At 42.5% G+C, this 19,275-nt stretch overlaps 1 protein-coding gene across 1 annotated transcript; it reads right to left on the reverse strand.

Annotated features, from left to right (window-relative positions):
* Positions 1-14,915: 14,915 nt before the first annotated feature.
* On the reverse strand, positions 14,916-15,296 carry LOC102265280 (histone H2B type 1-C/E/F/G/I). Its single transcript, XM_005888180.3, has one exon. It carries the CDS (start codon positions 15,294-15,296, stop codon positions 14,916-14,918), a length of 381 nt encoding a protein of 126 aa, XP_005888242.3.
* Positions 15,297-19,275: the final 3,979 nt, after the last annotated feature.

Here is a 19,275-nt window from a genome sequence, read left to right on the forward strand (position 1 = left end):
GGCAGATTCTTTACCACTGCACCAGCTGGGAAGCTTTAAATTGAACAATAAGTAGGCAAAAAAGAAAACTCTATAGAATTGATTATGCAGCAGATATTTTTCTAAGGATTTTACATTAACCAACCCATTTTCCCTCACAACAACTCATCATTAACTCCTTTGCATAAATGCAGTCCTTTTGTCCTCACAGCATCTGTGTATTATTATCCTACTCCATTTACACATAGGAAACTGGGCCACAAAGCAGTCCAGTAAGTCGCCCCTATTGTGGGACAGAGCTGGAGTTTGATTCAAGGCACTCTACACACCTGAGCCTTCACTCTGGAGAAAACATTTCTTCTTTGAGAAAGAACAGTTTAGCATAGCTAATCTACAAGGCAGAGGGACACTGCCACTGACCTCATCACACAGAGCCTAACTAACCAGCTGTGGGCCACTGGATTTCTTCAGACAATATTATCAGAAGTTCCTACCTACTTGCAGAGACATTAGAAGCTTGAGATGTTAATCCAACTCAGACTTTCAACTGAATGAAACTTAATCATTCTTTAGACATTGAGGCAATGTCTAATTTATTCAACAAGCAATCAACAAATATTTGTTAAGCACCATATGCTGCCATGCAGGTCAGGAAGCAACAGTTAGAACTGGACATGGAACAACAGATTGGTTCCAAATAGGAAAAGGAGTACATCAAGGCTGTATATGGTCACTGTGCTTCTTTAACTTATATGCAGAGTACATCATGAGAAATGCTGGGCTGGCGGAAGCATAAGCTGGAATCAAGATTGCTGGGAGAAATATCAATAACCTCAGATATGCAGATGACACCACCCTTATGGCAGAAAGTGAGGAAGAACTAAAGAGCCTCTTGATGAAAGTGAAAGAGGAGAGTGAAAAAGTTGGCTTAAAGCTCAACATTCAGAAAACAAAGATCATGGCATCTGGTCCTATCACTTCATGGGAAATAGATGGGGAAACAGTCAGTGTCAGACTTTATTTTTGGGGGCTCCAAATCACTGCAGATGGTGATTGCAGCCATGAAATTAAAAGATGCTTAGTCCTTGGAAGGAAAGTTATGACCAACCTAGATAGCATATTCAAAAGCAGAGACATTACTTTGCAAACAAAAGTCCGTCTAGTTAAGGCTATGGTTTTTCCAGTGGTCATGTATGGATGTGAGTTGGACTGTGAAGAAAGCTGAGTGCCAAAGAATTGATGCTTTTGAACTGTGGTATTGGAGAAGACTCTTGAGAGAGTCCCTTGGGCTGCAAGGAGACCCAACTGGTCCATCCTAAAGGAAATCAGTCCTGAATATTCACTGGAAGGACTGATGCTGAAGCTGAAACTCCAATACTTTGGCCACCTGATGTGAAGAACTGACTCATTGGGAAAGCCCCTGATGCTGGGAAAGATTGAAGGCGGGAGGAGAAAGGGACAACAGAGGATGAGATGGTTGGATGGCATCACTGACTCAATGGGCATGAGTTTGAGTAAACTCCGAAAGTTGGTGATGGACAGGGAGGCCTGCCATGCTGCAGGTCCATGGGGTCGCAAAGAGTCAGACACAACTGAGCGACTGAACTGAACTGAACTGAACATTCTGTCACCCACTGGGAATACTGTAATACATCACAATAATCCCTATGCTCAAGGACATTATAGTCTATTTGTGAACATAGAAATTAGGCTTGTAAATATTGATATGTTTTAATATTTTTATCGTCCATATTGTCCTGAGAGTTAGATTCAAGATTTCTGGGACAGGACAAATTATTTATACATATTTATAGTAAAAACTGGGCTTCCCTAGTGGCTCAGTGGCAAAGAATCTGCCAGCCATTGCAGGCGATGCAGGCTGAAGATCCCTTGGAGATGGAAATGACAACCCACTCTGGTATTCTTGCCTGGGAAATCCCCATGGACCGAGGGGCCCGGTGGGCTACAGACCATGGGTCGCAAAGAGTCAGACACAACTTAGCAACTAAAAACACAGTAAAAACCGTATCAGCTCCCCTGGCCACAACCCTTCTCCCTTCTAAGGTGATTTTGTAAGAGCAGATGTCACCTTATACTAATTGGGATCTGTGCTATAGATGAAGAACCCAAGGAATCTTGAGAGTTTATCAAGAAGAGGAACAGCTGTCCCCCCACCCACCCCGTCCTCCCTTTGTGAGACAGTGAGAAAAAATTTTTCTCCCTAATATACACAAACTCTCCTTCAGGGAAGAATAGGAAGGATCCTGGGTTCTTACCTTCAGAAGGTAAATAAATACCTCTGGGGGAGATATGACAAGTTTTGTCCCAGCAAAGCCCACTAACAATTCCTGGGAAATAAAAATAGGATCTGGATAAAAAAGTCTGACCCCCTTTTTTTTTTTCCCCCTTTCTTTGTGCTTCATCCAGTGTCACTTACTCATGTAGGGCTGGGTGCAGAGGTCTCAACCTGAGGCTGTACACAGCTCCGCAATTCCAGATGGCAGCAGCAGGCTGTGTGCACAGACCGTGCACTCAGCACTGCGATCTGGAGCCACAACCAACCTGCCAGAACTCCATACCTTCCCCTCTGCTGTGAACCCTATAAGGTAGCCCCACTCCTGACCTGTCCAGGAGAGCATATGCTCTAGAGTGAGAGCTTGCCCCTCTCCATTCTTTGGTCAAACAACAAAGCTTTCCTTTGCTTCTGAATAGAATTCAGTCTCATTCTATTGACTCTAATGATACCAGGCAGCAGGACCCATTGTTGGGGACATTTCTCTGGAGTGGACTCAGTGTAAGCGTCTTATTCCAGAACAACTCCTGGAATGTCTCCAGATCCAGCTTTGATCAGATGCCTTTTTCAGAATCAACTTCTGTAAATATGGAGTTGAAATGTTCTAAGCATCCAAGGCTCAATCATGTGCCTATCTATGGGGCTAGAGGAAGAGGGGTGTGGTGATAATTATTCCAATTTAAGTCATATAGAGGCTTCCCTAATGGCTCAGACAGAAAGAATTTGCCTGTAACGCAGGAGATCCAAGTTCTGTCTCTGGGTTGGGAAGATGCCCTGGAGAAGGGAATGGTTACCCACTTCAGTATTCCTACCTGGAGAATTCCATGGACAGAGGACCCTGGCAGGTTATCGTCCATGGGGTCAAAAAGAGTCAGACACAGCTGAGCAACTAACACTTTCACTTTTCAAGCCATGTAGACTGGGAAAGATAACACAAAATGGGTAGAGGTGTTTCCCCAAAGGAAAGGATGGTAGAAACATAGCAGGAAAGGATGAGTCAGAGCACTGGTGGCAAAACTTTCACTAGCGAGGGGGACAAATGTGTCCTCTGTTACAAGAGGGAACCATGCGAGTGGTAGATAGATCATGTTTGGTTGTTAAAGTGGGCCAGGTAGCAAATATTTTAGGCCTTGTGCATTACATACGGCCTCTTTCATATATTTTTCTTGGCTTTTTAAACAAATATTTAGACATGAAAAAAATTTTCTTAACACCTTGAACGGGCTGCAGTTTTCTGATTTCCATGCAGGTAGGGAAAACATGGAGAGTTACAGTCACCTACGGTAGTGAGTTCACCCAACAGGTAAAATAAAAATAAAGAGGCAATGAAAGCTTGGAGTATTTATGAACAAATGACTGAAATCTAGTCCTCTAGATGCTGAAGTCACAAGTAACTCATTATTTATAGATAAATTTGATGAACACATATCTGTCTTAGGAGACCTTCAGAAGAAGTGATTTGGAAAAAGTCCAGTTTGTATGAATGTAATGAAGTAAAGAAATGTCCAGTTAGCCAGTGTGTAGGGCTGAGTTCCAGAAGACATAACAAGAGTTTGGGAAAGAAGTGATATTGTCAAAGGAGGTGAGTTCTGTAAAGGTGAGCACACAGTGTTGCCTCATAGGATGACAAAGAACAATACAGATTTGAAGAAGTACTATTTTAGTTTTGATTATTCCATGAGACTGAGTCTCACAGAATTCAGACTTGGAGACAGAGGAAGTAGTTACAACATTGGGGAGATCCATTCCTACTCTTCTTGATCCACAGAGATGGTGATGGCTATAGTGGCCTAGTTGCCTTGGCCTACCCAAGAGAAGAGGTATTTTGGCAGGTAAGACTCCTCACACATGGGTGCTTTGCATCAGGTCATTGCTGCAGCTCTCTATGGAGAGGTAAAAAGGGAGCTGCTGAAATTGGATATACGCTCTATCATTGTTCAGGACCATGAAAGATGCAAAGGAAGCTTGAAAATTATAGCAGCCTGTATATTCACAACAAAAATTAGAAAGCACTCTGAAGTAGCATTTAACCAAGCAGCAGACAGCATCAATCTAAATCAGAAGCAAGGATGAGAAAATGGATGTCCAAATGTAGACAATCATTATCCAAAATCATTGAATAAAGAAAATATCCTTTTTCAACAACACAAGAGACGACTTTACACATGGACATCACCAAATGGTCAATACAGAAATCAAATTGATTACATTCTTTATAGTCAAAGATGGAGAAACTGTACGCAGTCAGCAAAAACAAGACCTGGAGCTGACTGTAGCTCAGGTCATCAGCTTCTCATAGAAAAATTCAGGCTTGAACTAAAGAAAGCAGGTAAAACCACTAGGCCAGCCAGGTACAATTTAAATCAAATCCCCTATTAATATGCAATGGAGGTAATGAATAGATTCAAGGGATTAGAACTTGTAAATAGCGTGCCTGAAGAACTACGGATGGAGGTCCATAATATTATACAGGAGACAGTGAACAAAACCATCTCAAAGAAAAAGAAAAGCAAGAAGGCAAAGTGGTTATCTGAGGAGGCCTTACAAATAGCTAAAGAAAGCAGAGAAGCAAAAAGCAAGGGAGAAAGGGAAAAGTATATCTGACTAAACGCAGATTTCCAAAGAACAGCAGAGAGATAAGGCCTTCTTCGATGAACAGAACTAAAAGAAAACAACAGAAGGGGAAGGACTAGTGATCTCTTCAGGAAAATGGGAGATATCAAGGGAACATTTTGCCCAAAGATGGGCACAATAAAGGACAGAAACTGTAGAGACCTAGTAGATGCTGAAGAGATCGAGATGGAAAGAATACACGGAAGAACTATACAAAAAATATGTTAATGAACTGGATTACTACAATGGTGTGGTCAGCCACCCAGAGCCAGACATTCTGGAGAGCACAGTCAAGTGAAGGAAGCACCGCTGTTAATAAAGCTAGTGTATGCGGACGGAATCCCAGTAGAACTATTCAAAACACTAAAGGATGATGCTGTCAAGGTGTTGCATTCATTATGTGAGCAAATCTGGAAGACCCAGCAGTGGCCGCAGGATTGGAAAATGTCAATCCTCATCTCAATTCCCAAGATGGGTAGTACTAAAGAATGTGTTAACCATCAGAAAATCACACACATATGCTATGCTAGTAAGGTCATGCTTAAAATCTGGCATGCTAGGCTTCAGCATTATGTGAACCAAGAATTTCCAGATGTCCAAGCTGGGTTTAGAAAAGGAATAGGAACCAGAGATCAAATTGCCAACCTTCACTGGATCACAGAGAAAGCTAGGGAATTCCAGAAAAACATCTATATCTATTTCATTCACTATGTCAAAGCCTTTGACTGTGTGGATCATAATAAATTGTGGAATGCTCTTAAAAAGAGGCAAATACCACACCATCTTACCTGTCTCTTGAGAAACCTGTATTGAGAAACCTGTCAAGAAGCAACAATTAGAACCCTGTATGGAACAACTGACTGGTTCAAGATTGAGAAAGGAGTACGACAGGGCTGTCTGCTGTCACTCTGTTTGTTTAATCCATACGCTGAGCAAATCATGAGAAATGCCATGGTTGGATGAGTTACAAGCTGGAATCAAGACAGGAAGGAGAAACATCAACAGCTTCAGATATGCAGATGATACCATTCTAATAGCAGAAAGCAAAGAGTAACTAAAGAGCCTCTTGATGAGGGTGAAGGAGGAGAGTGAAAAAGCTGGATTAAAACTCAAATTTTTAAAAACTAAGATCACTGTATCTGGCCCCATTACTTCATGGCAAATAGAAAGGGAAAAAGTGGAAGTAGTGACAGATTTCCTCCCCTTCGACTCTAAAATCTCTGAGGATGGTGACTGCAGCCATGAAATCAGAAGACGGTTGCTTTTTGGCAGGAAAGCTATGGCAAACCTAGACAGAAGAGGCTGAAAAGAAGACGCTTTACTCTGCCGACAAAGGTCCGCAGTCAAGGCTGTGGTCTTCCCTGTGGTCACAATAGGTTGTGAGAGCTGGATCATAAAGAGGGCGGAGCACAAAGAATTGATGCCTACGAACTGTGGTGGTGGAGAAGACTCCTACACATTACTTGGACAGTAAGGAGTTCAAACCAGTCAATCTTAAGGGAAATCAATCCTGAATACTTGTCAGAAGGACTGATGCTGAAGCTGAAACTCCAGTATTCTGGTCATCTGATGCAAACAGCTGACACTGGAAAAGTCCCTGATGCTGGGTAATATTGAGGGCAGAAGGAGAAGAGGGTATCAGAGGATGAGATGGCTGCATGGCATCACAAAAGTAATGGACGTGAACTTGGGCAAACTTTGGGAGATGGTGACGGACAGGGAGGCCTGGTGTGCTGAAGTCCATGGGGTCAGAAAGAGTTGGACACAACTGGGTGACTGAACAAGAACAACAATGTAGATAAAGGTCATAAGAGGTGCTTCCTAGAAGGAAATGGAGCTTTTAAAGAAATTCAGGATCCAGCTAGGAGAAAAGGTACAAGCAGACAGCAGAAAAGAAGAAAAGTGTTAGTAAAAGTCTGAGGACCAGAATATACATGGAGCACAGGCGGGTGTATGTGTGTGAGCATCTTGTTTATAAACCCATATGTGTTGGAGTTGACAGAGGGAGAGAAAGGCCATAAGACAAAGGTGATGAATTGTATGGTGGGGTAAAATGAAATAAAGATGGGTATACATATCAAAGATCTTGAAAAGTATAAGACATGATCTGAAAAATAGTAGGGAGCCATAATCAATTTGACCAAGGAACTGAATGATCAAAGTAGCATTTTATAAAAATTAGTGCTGCCTTTGCATACAGGATAATCTGGAGAGGAGACAGGCAATTTTACAGCTCTGTAAAAGTGCCTTTGAAAGTCAAAACATTTTTAAGTCTTTGTAGAGCTAAACTAAAGAACTCCCAACAAAACATTTTCTTTCTTTCCTCTCAAAGGAATGCTGACATGGCAAGAAAAATAGTTTCACCATGTGTTTGTACTTTCTTTTATAAGGAGTATAAAAGAATTGCTATACTCTTTTAATCTGAGCAGCTCAGTCTACAGAAACTTTAACTTCTATCTAGAAATTTTACTGTGGGAAGCTTTCCTCTCAACATGCATACTAGATATTTTTTCTTGATGCCTTAATAATTCATCTCCAGTTTGGTGATTTTTATCTTAACATGGAGAAATTGATGAGGGCTCCCTGCCTACTAATTCAAATATCTAAAAGTTGAAAGCTAAAATCTTTAAGATTAGAGGAACTATGGTTATTTAGTGAAGACTAGAGAATAACTTAAAACTTTCCCCTCAGTGGACATAGTTGTATCTTATTACATAGCTTTTAATCTCTTACTAAGGATAATGCAAGAATAAACACATTTGTTTTGAAATATGGTTTCAAGGGGAGCCCAGAAAGAATTTTTTATACAGTGGAGCAGATATTAAGGAACGTGATAGACTTTCCTAGAAGAGTTTTGCTAAGGTTATGGAGGTCCACTTTGAGTTTAGGCAAGACCCAAACATGTTAAAGGCAGAGTTGGCAGAGGTCTAGGGAAATTAGGATCAAAGAAATATTAAAATAAAATACCTTTTGACTTTTACATTTAAAAGAGAAACAAATTTCAGGGAATGAATGGCAGTCTAACAAGGTGGACATTATAAAAGCATGTTCTGCAGGGTTAATCCGGGTGTAATAAACCAGTTAAGGAGCATGGAACCTCAATAAAGAAAGATGCGATTATGAAATTTTGAGTATAGCATGTTTTCTTTCACTCAGATTTGTTTTCTAGCTCAGTTCCCACCCATATTAAAAATTGTATTAGAAATACATTTTTATTCCTAAATAAATTAGAAATATATTTTTAAAAGATAATTGTTTAAAAAAATACTACAAGTGCGTTGACTTTAACTTTTGTTAAGCACTGGGTTCCATGTTGCCCTGGCTGGAACTCTTCTATCAGAATGGTGAAGGTCTTCCTCCATTCTATGAGTTTCCAGGGTCAGCTATAAGAAAAGACAACAATCTGGGTGGCTTAAGCAATAAAAATTGATTGTCTCATAGATCTGAAGGCTGGAAGTTCAAAATCAAGGTGTCAGAAAAGTTGGTTCTTTCTGAGGAAGGTGAGGGTAAGTCTGTTCCATGCTAGTCTGGTCCTAGCTTCTCGTAGCCTTGGGGGTTTCTTGGCTTATAGATGCATGATCGCTGTATCTTCAGATTATCTTCCTTCTGTCTCTATGTTCACATTTCCACTTTGTATAAGGATACAGTCATATTGGATTAGAACCCACCCTATTTACTTTATATTAACCTGATCATCGACAAAGACCTTATTTCCAAGTAAGGGGGCATTCACAGATGCTATGGTTTAGAACATCAGCATCTTTTATGGGCGCACTATTCAATCCATGACACCCACCAGCACTGACCTCACCATTCACCTTAATGCAACTCTGGCACCAAGAGAGTGCCAGTGCTTCTGAGGTGGAGCAAATCTAAGTGTAGGACTGTAAGGTGAACAGAAAACAGAGGAGTTGCTGGCAACAAACTCAAATTTTTTAAAGCATTAGGTGGATTAAAACCATTTGGTGTCTATCTAGGGACTATCAAAGCTTACCAGTTTGAAAAGTCTGTAGCAAATTTTACCTAAAATCTACCAGACATAAAAGACATGGAACGCTAATCTGGTACTTTTCTCAAAATGTTCCTATTTTCCTAACAGGACCTAGCTGTGACTTTTTACATCCTGTATTTAAAACATGATATGAGAAAGTAGGTCTTGAGTCCCCATAACAGTTTGTCTACCTGAGAAAAGAGGGCTATTGCTTTAAAAGAAAATCTTCCTAAAGTTTTACTTTTCTCTTTCATCCCCAAAAGAGAAAGAAGATCACCATGTTCATCAAAACACGCACCTGGGAAGATACTATAATTAAGCCTAAGCTTCAGGAAACAACGAATAACAAGGAAAACATCTCTCTGGCCAGTTTTATACAACCTCATACATTTACATAAAAAAATCTCCAGAACGTAACCAATTTTTTTTTTTCTTTTCCTTGAGTTCTTTCCTTTTCTTTTGCTAGAAAAGAAAGCACTGGGAGTTGACACTCACATTGTAAATAGCAGAGCCAAAGTTTCTGTAAAGCAAGGCTGCAATTTCTCACAGCTAAAAGGGGTAGAGGCCAACAGCAGAATCTAGCTCTTCTAATCCTCTGTGTTGCCTCCCTACATAGTGCCATAAGCCACAGAGGGAAAAACCATTTGCCCTTACAAAGTAATTCTCTGACTCTAGCGCCTGCATGAGTGCTAAGTTGCTTCTGTCGTGTACGACTCTGTGTGACTCCTTGGACTGTAGCCCACCAGGCTCCTCTGTCCATGGGATTTTCCAGGCAAGAATACTGGAGTGGGTTGCCATGCCCTCCCCCAGGGGGATCTTCTGACTCAGGGATCTAACCCACGTCTCTATAATTATGTCTCTAGAATTGGCAGGTGGGTTCTTTACCACTAGCACCGCCTGGGAAGCCCCCTAACTATAGTAAGCCCTCCTTATCTGTACCAGTTAGGAATACTTTCGATCGCAAATAACAACAGACGAGACTAACCAAATCTTAAGCAGACGGGGTTTGGAGGCAGGAGTGGGTCTTGTTTTGTTTTTCCCTTTGTTTTGTTTTTCCATAACCCACACCCTGAAATTGAGTCCAGGACATGAGTGTTGATTCAATCTTGTCAAGAGGAACTGGGCTCTTTCTACTCTTCCTCTCTACCATTCTCAGCAAGTCTTATTTTTATCACATCACGGTTTCAAAATGACATTCACAGCACTAGGCATCTTGTCTTTTAGGTTAAAAGAAGCAATTACTGGGCCCAGCAAGCTACCTTTTCACCTTTGTTCTTTTTATTAGGGAACAAAGGCTTTCCTATAAGCCTCCAACTTTTCCCTTTCTGGTCAGGTCTCAGTCACCTTAGTTATAAACAAGGATGGGAAGGAAATTCAGAATATGGTAAAGGGACACAAGACCATCAAGATTTGCTTAGATTCGGGCTAAAAATATCCTGACACTGAAACCAATCATGGTTCTATAAGCAAGAAGGAACAGAGAAAATGCCTCTGGGTCTGCCAGAACAAATGAGGGCATTTGGTAAAACTCTGGGGAGTCTTTAAATGACAATCCATCATTGGAAACTGAAAGAACAACAAAAAAATGAGAAAAACAATTAGCTACAAGAGTAAGTTAAAAAAAAAAAAAAAAAAGGACTGTTTCTCACTTTAAGAAGCTCAAGAAATACCAATGAATAAAACAGAGTCCTCGTGATAACAACAAAAGTTGACTAAATTAATAATCCACATACAATAGCATTGACAGGGACACAAATAAGTATTTGTTGATCCTTAATGGACAGGGAGGCCTGGCGTGCTGCGATTCATGGGGTTGCAAAGTCGGACACGACTGAGCGACTGATCTGATCTGAACTGAATAGACATTTATGGTTTCCCTGGTAGCTCAGACAGTAAAGAATCTGCCTGCAATGCAGGAGACCAGGGTTCGATCCCTGGGTCAGGAAGATCCCCTGGAGTAGGAAACGACAACCCACTCCAGTATTCTTGCCTGAAGAATCCCATGGAAAGAGGAGCCTGGCGGGCCATAGTTCATGGGGTTGTAAAGAGTCAGACACAGTTGAGCGACTTTCACTTCACTTTACTTCAATGGACATTTGCCATTTTAGACATTGGACATATTTAAATGCTGCTAAGTCACTTCAGTCGTGTCCGACTCTGTGCGACCCCATAGACGGCAGCCCACCAGGCTCCCCTGTCCCTGGGATTCTCCAGGCAAGAACACTGGAGTGGGTTGCCATTTCCTTCTCCAATGCATGAAAGTGAAAAGTGAAAGTGAAGTCGCTCAGTCATGTCCGACCCTCAGCAACCCCATGGACTGCAGCCTACCGGGCTCCTCCGTCCATGGGATTTTCCAGGCAAGAGTACTGGAGTGGGGTGCCATTGCCTTCTCCAATTTAAATGCTAAATGGAATCATTTCAACAACTGGCCTTATGAACAATTCTACAATATCAAAAATGAGACTTTGAAAACTCTAATGTGCTTACAAATCACATGGGAATATTGTTAAAACGTAGATTCTAATTCAGTAGGCCTGGAAGGGGCCAGAGACTGAATTTCTCACAATTCCCTGATGATGCTAATGGTTCTGGCCCATGGGCTATACTTTGGTAAGGATCTGGAAAACAATGCATATCTTTTAAGTTATTTCAGCATGATATGAATTTTACTTTTGGTGGTGGTTGTTGTGCAGTCGCTCAATTGTGTCAGTTGAGATTTCTGCAAATAATCATTCTTGCTTTGGGTGAGAAAGTTTTTGTGAGGAAAACATTTTCTGGAATGTTGTTAAAAACAATTTTTAATACTTAGTTACATACATCACTTTTGCTTCTTGCACGTTGCTTCAGTCTCAAACAAGCACTAGTCTCAAATGTTTTTTCCTCTTAACATTATTGGGAAAAAACATTTTCTTTGACCACATGGCATTCAGAATCTTAGTTCCCCAACCAGGGATTGAATTCATGCCCGCTGGCAGGCTAGAGTCCATGAGGTTGCAAAGAGTCGAACACGACTGAAGCAACTTAGCACACACACAAAGAGCTAATGCCCATGAAGAAACACAGAACCTTGAATGTGCCTAAATGAATTTGATTTCTTGGTCATGATCACACATTAAAAGAACCTTAACAAACTGTGCAACAACTTCTCCCTAATTTCATATTTTATCTGGAAGGTATGCTGAAGGTAATAGACCCAGAAGCATCAAATAATTGGCCTACATCTAAAAGGCTTTTGGCTAAAATCTTAAAGTCAGACTTTTCAAAATGCTCACAAGACAAAGAGGGCATCTGAGTCCATTTCTAAGGCTTCTCTATCCTAGAAGGCTATATAGAAGAACTATACCAAAAAGATCTTCATGACCCAGATAATCATGATAGTATGATCACTCATCTAGAGCCAGACATCCTGGAATGCAAAGCCAAGTGGGTCTTAGGAAGCATCACTACTAAAAAAGCTAGTGGAGGTGATGGAATTCCAGTTGAGCTATTTCAAATCCTAAAAGATGACGCTGTGAAGGTGCTACACTCAATACACCGGCAAATTTTGGAAAACTCAGCAGTGGCCACAGGGCTGGAAAAGGTCAGTTTTCATTCTAATCCTAAAGAAAGGCAATGCCAAAGAATGCTCAAACTACCACACAATTGCACTCATCTCACACGCTAGTAAAGTAATGCTCAAAATTCTCCAAGCCAGGCTTCAGCAATATGTGAACCATGAACTTCCAGATGTTCAAACTGGGTTTAGAAAAGGCAGAGGAACCAGAGATCAAATTGCCAACATTGTTGAATCATCGAAAAAGCAAGAGACTTCCAGAAAAACATCTACTTCTACTTTATTGACTATGCCAAAGCCTTTGACTGTGTGGATAAGAACAAACTGTGGAAAATTCTGAGAGAGACAGGAATACCAGACCACCTGACCTGCCTCCTGAGAAATCTGCATGCAGGTTAAGAAGCAACAGTTAGAACTGGACATGGAACAAAAGACTGGTTCCTAATCGGGAAAGGAGTACATCAAGGCTTGTATATTGTCACCCTAATTATTCAGTTTATATGCAGAGTACATCATGAAAAATGCCATGTTGGATGAAGCACAAGCTGGAATCAAGACTGCCAGGAGAAATATCAATAACCTCAGATATGCAGATAACACCACCCATATGGCAGAAAGTGAAGAACTAAAGAGCTTCTTGATGAGAGTGAAAAAGTTGGCTTAAAGCTCAACATTCAGAAAACTAAGATCATGGCATCCGGTCCCATCACTTCATGGCATACAGATGGGGAAACAGTGGAAACTGGTTGACTTTATTTGTGGGGGCTCCAAAATCACTGCATATGGTGACTGCAGCCATGAAATTAAAAGATGCTTGCTCTTTAGAAGAAAAGTTATGACCAACCTAGACAGCATATTAAAAAGCAGAGCCATTACTTTGCCAACAAAGGTCCGTCTAGTCAAAGCTTTGGTTTTTCCAGTGGTCATGTATGGATGTGAGAGTTGGACTATAAAGAAAGCTGAGCACTGAAGAATTGATGCTTTTGAACTGTGGTGTTGGAGAAGACTCTTGAGAGTCCCTTGGAGACTCTCCAAGTCCCTGCAAAGAGATCCAACCAGTCCATCCTAAAGGAAATCAGTCCTGAATATTCATTGGAAAGACTGATGCTGAAGCTGAAACTCCAATACTTTGGCCAGCTGATGCAAAGAACTGACTCATTGGAAAAGACCCTGATGCTCGGCAAGACTGAAGGCGGGAGGAGAAGGGGACGACAGAGGATGAGATGGCTGGATGGCATCACTGACTCGATGCACATGAGTTTGGGTGAACTCCAGGAGTTGGTGATGGACAGGGAGGCCTGGCATGCTGTGATTCATGGGGTCGCAAAGAGTCAGACATGACTGAGTGACTGAACTGAACTGAACTTCAGCGACTGAACTGAACTTCAGTCGCTCAGTTGTGTCCGATTCTTTGTGACCCCATGAATCGCAGCATGCCAGGCCTCCCTGTCCATCACCAACTCCCGGAGTTCACCCAGACTCACATCCATCGAGTCAGTGATGCCATCCAGCCATCTCATCCTCTGTCATCCCCTTCTCTTCCTGCCCCCAACCCTTCCCAGCATCAGAGTCTTTTCCAATGAGTCAACTCTTTGAATGAGGTGGCCAAAGTACTGGAGTCTCAGCTTTAGCATCATTCCTTCCAAAGAAATCCCAGGGCTGATCTCCTTCAGAATGGACTGGTTGGATCTCCTTGCAGTCCAAGGGACTCTCAAGAGTCTTCTCCAACAACACAGTTCAAAAGCATCAATTCTTCAGTTCTCAGCTTTCTTTATAGTCCAACTCTCACATCCATACATGACCACAGGAAAAACAATAGCCTTGACTAGACGAACCTTTGTTGGCAAAGTAACGTCTCTGCTTTTGAATATGCTATCTAGGTTGGTCATAACTTTCCTTCCAAGGAGTAAGTGTCTTTTAATTTCATGGCTGCAGTCAGGGGCGGCGACAAGAGGAGTTACCCCACATCCAAGGAGCCGTGGCTGTGCAGGCGCAGGAGGGCCTAGAGGAGCTATCCCAAGTTCAAGGTCAGAAAGGGCGGCGTTGAGGAGATACCCCTCGTCCAAGGTAAGGAGCAGCGGCTGCACTTTGCTGGAGCAGCCGTGAAGAGATACCCCATGTCCAAGGTAAGAGAAACCCAAGTAAGACGGTAGGTGTTGCAAGAGGGCATCAGAGGGCAGACACACTGAAACCATACTCACAGAAAACTAGTCAATCTAATCACACTAGGACCACAGCCTTGTCTAACTCAATGAAACTAAGCCATGCCTGTGGGGCAACCCAAGATGGGCGGGTCATGGTGGAGAGATCTGACAGAATGTGGTCCACTGGAGAAAGTGAAAGTGAAGTCACTCAGTCATGTCCAACTCTTAGCGACCCCATGGACTACAGCCCACCAGGCCCTCCGTCCATGGGATTTTCCAGGCAAGAATACTGGAGTGGGGTGCCATTGCCTTCTCCGTTAACAGCGGCAAGGCATATTATATTTACTTGGAGCTGGTATAGTTGGTGACAGCCTTAGTGCCCTCAGACACGGCGTGCTTGGCCAGCTCCCCAGGTAGCAGCAAGCGCACGGCAGTCTGGATCTCCCTGGATGTGATAGTCGAGCGCTTGTTGTAATGCGCCAGGCGCGATGCCTCACCAGTGATGCACTCGAAAATGTAGTTGACGAAGAAGTTCATGATTCTCATGGCCTTGGATGAGATGCCAGTGTCCGGATGGACTTGCTTCAGCACCTTGTACACGTACACGGAGTAGCTTTTCTTGCGGCTGCGCTTGCGCTGCTTGCCGTCCTTCTTCTGGGCCGTGGTCACAGCTTTTTTAGAGCCCTTTTTAGGGGCAGGAGCAGACTTAGCCGGTTCAGGCATGTCTATAATGACAACACCCAACAAATGGCAAAACACTTCAGTATTCTTGCCTTGAGAACCCATGAACAGTATGAAAAGGCAAAATGATAGAATACTGAAAGAGGAACTCCCCATGTCAGTAGGTGCCCAGTATGCTACTGGAGATCAGTGGAGAAATATATCCAGAAAGAACGAAGGGATGGAGCCAAAGCAAAAAGAATACCCAGCTGTGGATGTAACTGGTGATAGAAGCAAGGTCCGATGCTGTAAACAGCAATATTGCATAGGAACCTGGAACGTTAGGTCCATGAATCAAGGCAAATTGGAAGTGGTCAAACAAGAGATGGCAAGAGTGAATGTCGACATTCTAGGAATCAGTGAACTAAAAATGGACTGGAAGTGGCTCGGTCGTGTCCAACTCTTTGCAACCCCATGGACTGCAGCCTACCAGCCTCCTCCATCCATGCAAGATGGATGGCAAGAATACTGGAGTGGGTTGCCATTTCCTTCTCCAGGAGATCTTCCTGACCCAGGGATTAAACCTGGGTCTCCCACATTGTAGGCAGACGCTTTACCATCTGAGCCACCAAGGAAGCTCTCTTGTTTTGTTTTAATAGAGCATTAAAAAGCTTATAAATTAATTAAGAGAGAAACAGTCTCAGTTTGAGCATCCAGGAGAAATTTCCAAAGCTACACCACACAATCGAGCCAGCTGGAAGCCTTAGGCAGGGCCATGATAGGAAGTCTGATCCTGGCTCCTGTCTACACACTCAATTCCTGCTACAATTGCATCATAAATACTTTTATTGCCATCTCCTTCAGTTCTGAATTCAAGTGCTTCATGACTGCATCTTTTAGACACAACCTGAATCATCTCCAGAACTCTAGCTGCTAGTTAGTGTTAGTTTTACCCTTCCAGCCTCTGAAGTTTAGGAAGGAAGTTGAAAAGATTACTGAATAGTTTAAATCATACTATCAATCATAATAAGCAAAACAAACTGGGCAAATCTCAAACTCAGATCAACTTATAAATTCTAGCTTCCTGAAATGTCATCCAAAGGATACCATAAATCATCCATCAGCCTGGGACCTATTCCCCTACACATGCTTATTTTTTCACCATCCATTTTCATCCCTGGACCAGACCAAACTCCTAAGTCTCCTCACATTCACAAGGCCTTGAGCATGCATGGTAAGTTGCTTTAGTCATGTCCAACTACGTGCTACACCATGGACTGTGGCCCACCAGGCTGCTCTGTCCCTGGGATTCTCCAGGTAAGAATACTGGAGTGGATTGCCATGCCCCCCTCCAGGGAATCTTCCCAACCCAGGGATCAAACCTGCGTCTCCTTAGTCTCCTGCATTACTGGTGAATTCTTTATCACTGGGCCACTGCAGAAGCCCCACAAAGCATCATCTGTCCCCAACTCGAGTGCTGCTTGATCCAACTTCTGGTTGAGAGCAGGCCAAATGGCTGACTGGCTCGTGCCATTGCAAAAGTTATAAAACCTTGAAGGCTCATCATTTAACCCTAGTTATCTCAGCCTCACTGCAAATCCTTGAGAGAAAAAGCCAGACTCTGATATGACCTCCATCACTCCTATCATGGCAGAAACCACAACAGCTGTCTGGTGGGAAGACGGGAAAGTTAACACTCTGGCAAACCAGAGATGAGAAAGAGTAGGCAGAAAGGCGTCGGTAATAGACTATTCACCCTTCTCTCCTCCTTTACCGAGATGCTGTGAATTCATGATGCAGATCACTCTCTGGAGGTGTTCTGCATAACTGAGCAACCATTTGAATGTTCTATAACTAAATCTCCCTGACATTATTTTTTAATTTATTTTTAGCCTTCCTTGTTGTCTCTCTCTGCTTCTCTGGGATTGCATTCCAAAGGAAAGCGAACGCTCATAAGATTAACCTCAGACCCTTTCTCAGGAACCCAAGCTAAGATAACACTTTCGTATACACCAGTCCCTCAGTGTAGAAAGACATTTTCTTCCTGCCAACAACGTTCAACTTTTCAAAACCCGGCTCAAAATATTCCCCTTTAAGGAAACCCATATTTCACTAATCATTTTGTTACTTCTTACCCAACCTCATTTATTCTTAATTTTTTCCTAAATATTTTCTGATTATATACATTTGTGTGTTTCTTCACTTCTTTTGTGCACGTTATCACCGGCAAAGCCCACTGCTGTCCCAGGAAAAAAATAAGATGGCATCTAGGTGCTAAAATAAGGTCTAACCTTCTCTCTTGCGCTTCATCTAGTTTCACGTGCAGAGGTCTCAAACTTGGCGCTTTGGACCCAGAGATCCTGGTGAGAAGTGGCCTCGGGGACATCTCAGCACCTGCGTGGCTCAGGCACAGACCGCTGCGCAAGACACCGATAGTCAAGATGGCGGCGGCGGGCCTGCGCAGGTCTGAGCCGCACACCTGTGCCCACTGCGGGAGAACTCCGTCCCCTCCCCAGCCGGCAGGAGCCCAGTAACGCAGCCCCGCCCACTGCGGTCTGTCCAGGTGCGCGTGTGTTCTAGAGGCAAGCTGGCACCTCTCCGTTCCTTGATCAGAGTATAGCTTTCATCTGTTCCTCATACAAATTGGGTCTTGTTCTGTTGGCCCCAGTGACACAGAGCAGGACTTCTGTTGGAGACTGACTTGGGAGGATCAATAACAATATCAGGTCTGATTTTCTCCCTTCCTCAAGCTGTTAAAAGCCCGGACTGTCACTTTTTAAAAATACATTTTCTCCGCCACACTTAATACAGTGGCTTTGCCACAAACTGTGCCCAGTGTAAACGTGTTGGAGGAGAGGTGTCTGGCTACCCTCTGACCCTTCCCTGCCTGCATCAGCATCTCTTCCAGGCCCCCTTTGTCTTCCTGAGGCAGCCCCAGGCTTTCTAGGGCCAATCTACTGCCCCTCCCTCCTGGGTCTGACCCTCCAATCATAATTCTCTTCCTCCTACCTGCAGTTCTCTGTCCACTGCTCAGCTTTGAAAAACAACAGACTTGGTCTGCATCCCTCTCATTAACGACTAAAGTGAGGACACCTGGTCGTTGTTCAGTCGCCCAGTCGTGTTTGACTCTTTCACCCCGGAGGTTTGCCCAAGTTCATGTCCATTGCATTGGACTTGGAATGGACATCTTAGGTGTATTCATGTATTTAAATAGACCCTGTAAACATCTGCCTTAAATCAATGTGGACTTACTCTAAAAAGGAAATCTAGACACTTACTTTAATGAAGGAAAATTTTCTGAGCAAGATGATTTAAACCAGTGACTGTAGTGTTGAATTGCAATATTCTAGAACTCCAGTATATCATGCTTTGATACTTTGTGAAGTATCAAAGATCCAATCTGTTTGTTGGTGTGATACCATTATTTCAGTATTTTAAAAATCTGAAATCTGAATTATTTATGTCTTGAGAAGTACCTAAAGAGTTAAACCCAGCATTTACATGGAGGCTTTATGATCTTTCAAGGTATTTGGGCTTGTAAGTGAAAAAGAGTATAACTCTTAGCACAGATTTTCCCAGATCAAATTCTCTCTAGGTCTACTTCTTGAAAGAGGTATTTTTAAATTTTATTTTTAGCATTAATCTGAATATATAAAGAAGGAGAGCTTCCCTAAAAGAGAATTATAAAGAACAAAGACTTAGTCTTACCCTCAAGATATCTACACTTCGAATGGGGCCAAGTTGACAGCAAAAACAATCAGTGTTCAGTGGTGGAAACTCCTTATCTGTTTGATTGATTTGTTTTGTTTGTTTGAACAAAGGCTGTTTGTTTCATAGCAGAAACTAAGAACCAGGGATCTTGCAAATCAACTGCTGGGCCTTAGAAACAAAAACTACAGCTTGCTGTTAATAAAAATATTGAAGTCTTTAATAAAAGTAAAAAGTTTTAAAAGATTAGCACACAGAAATAAGATTGTGTGTGTGTGCTAAGTCGCTTCAGTCACGTTTGACTCTTCCCTATGGATTGTAGCCTGCCAGGCTC

This window comes from Bos mutus, chromosome 4 (assembly GCF_027580195.1).
Source record: "Bos mutus isolate GX-2022 chromosome 4, NWIPB_WYAK_1.1, whole genome shotgun sequence".
In the NCBI taxonomy this organism is placed as follows: Eukaryota; Metazoa; Chordata; class Mammalia; order Artiodactyla; family Bovidae; genus Bos; species Bos mutus.

Coding starts and splice junctions, on each gene's coding strand:
- LOC102265280 (XM_005888180.3), bottom strand. CDS start 15,296: ATGCCTGAACCGGCTAAGTCTGCTCCTGCCCCTAAAAAGGGCTCTAAA.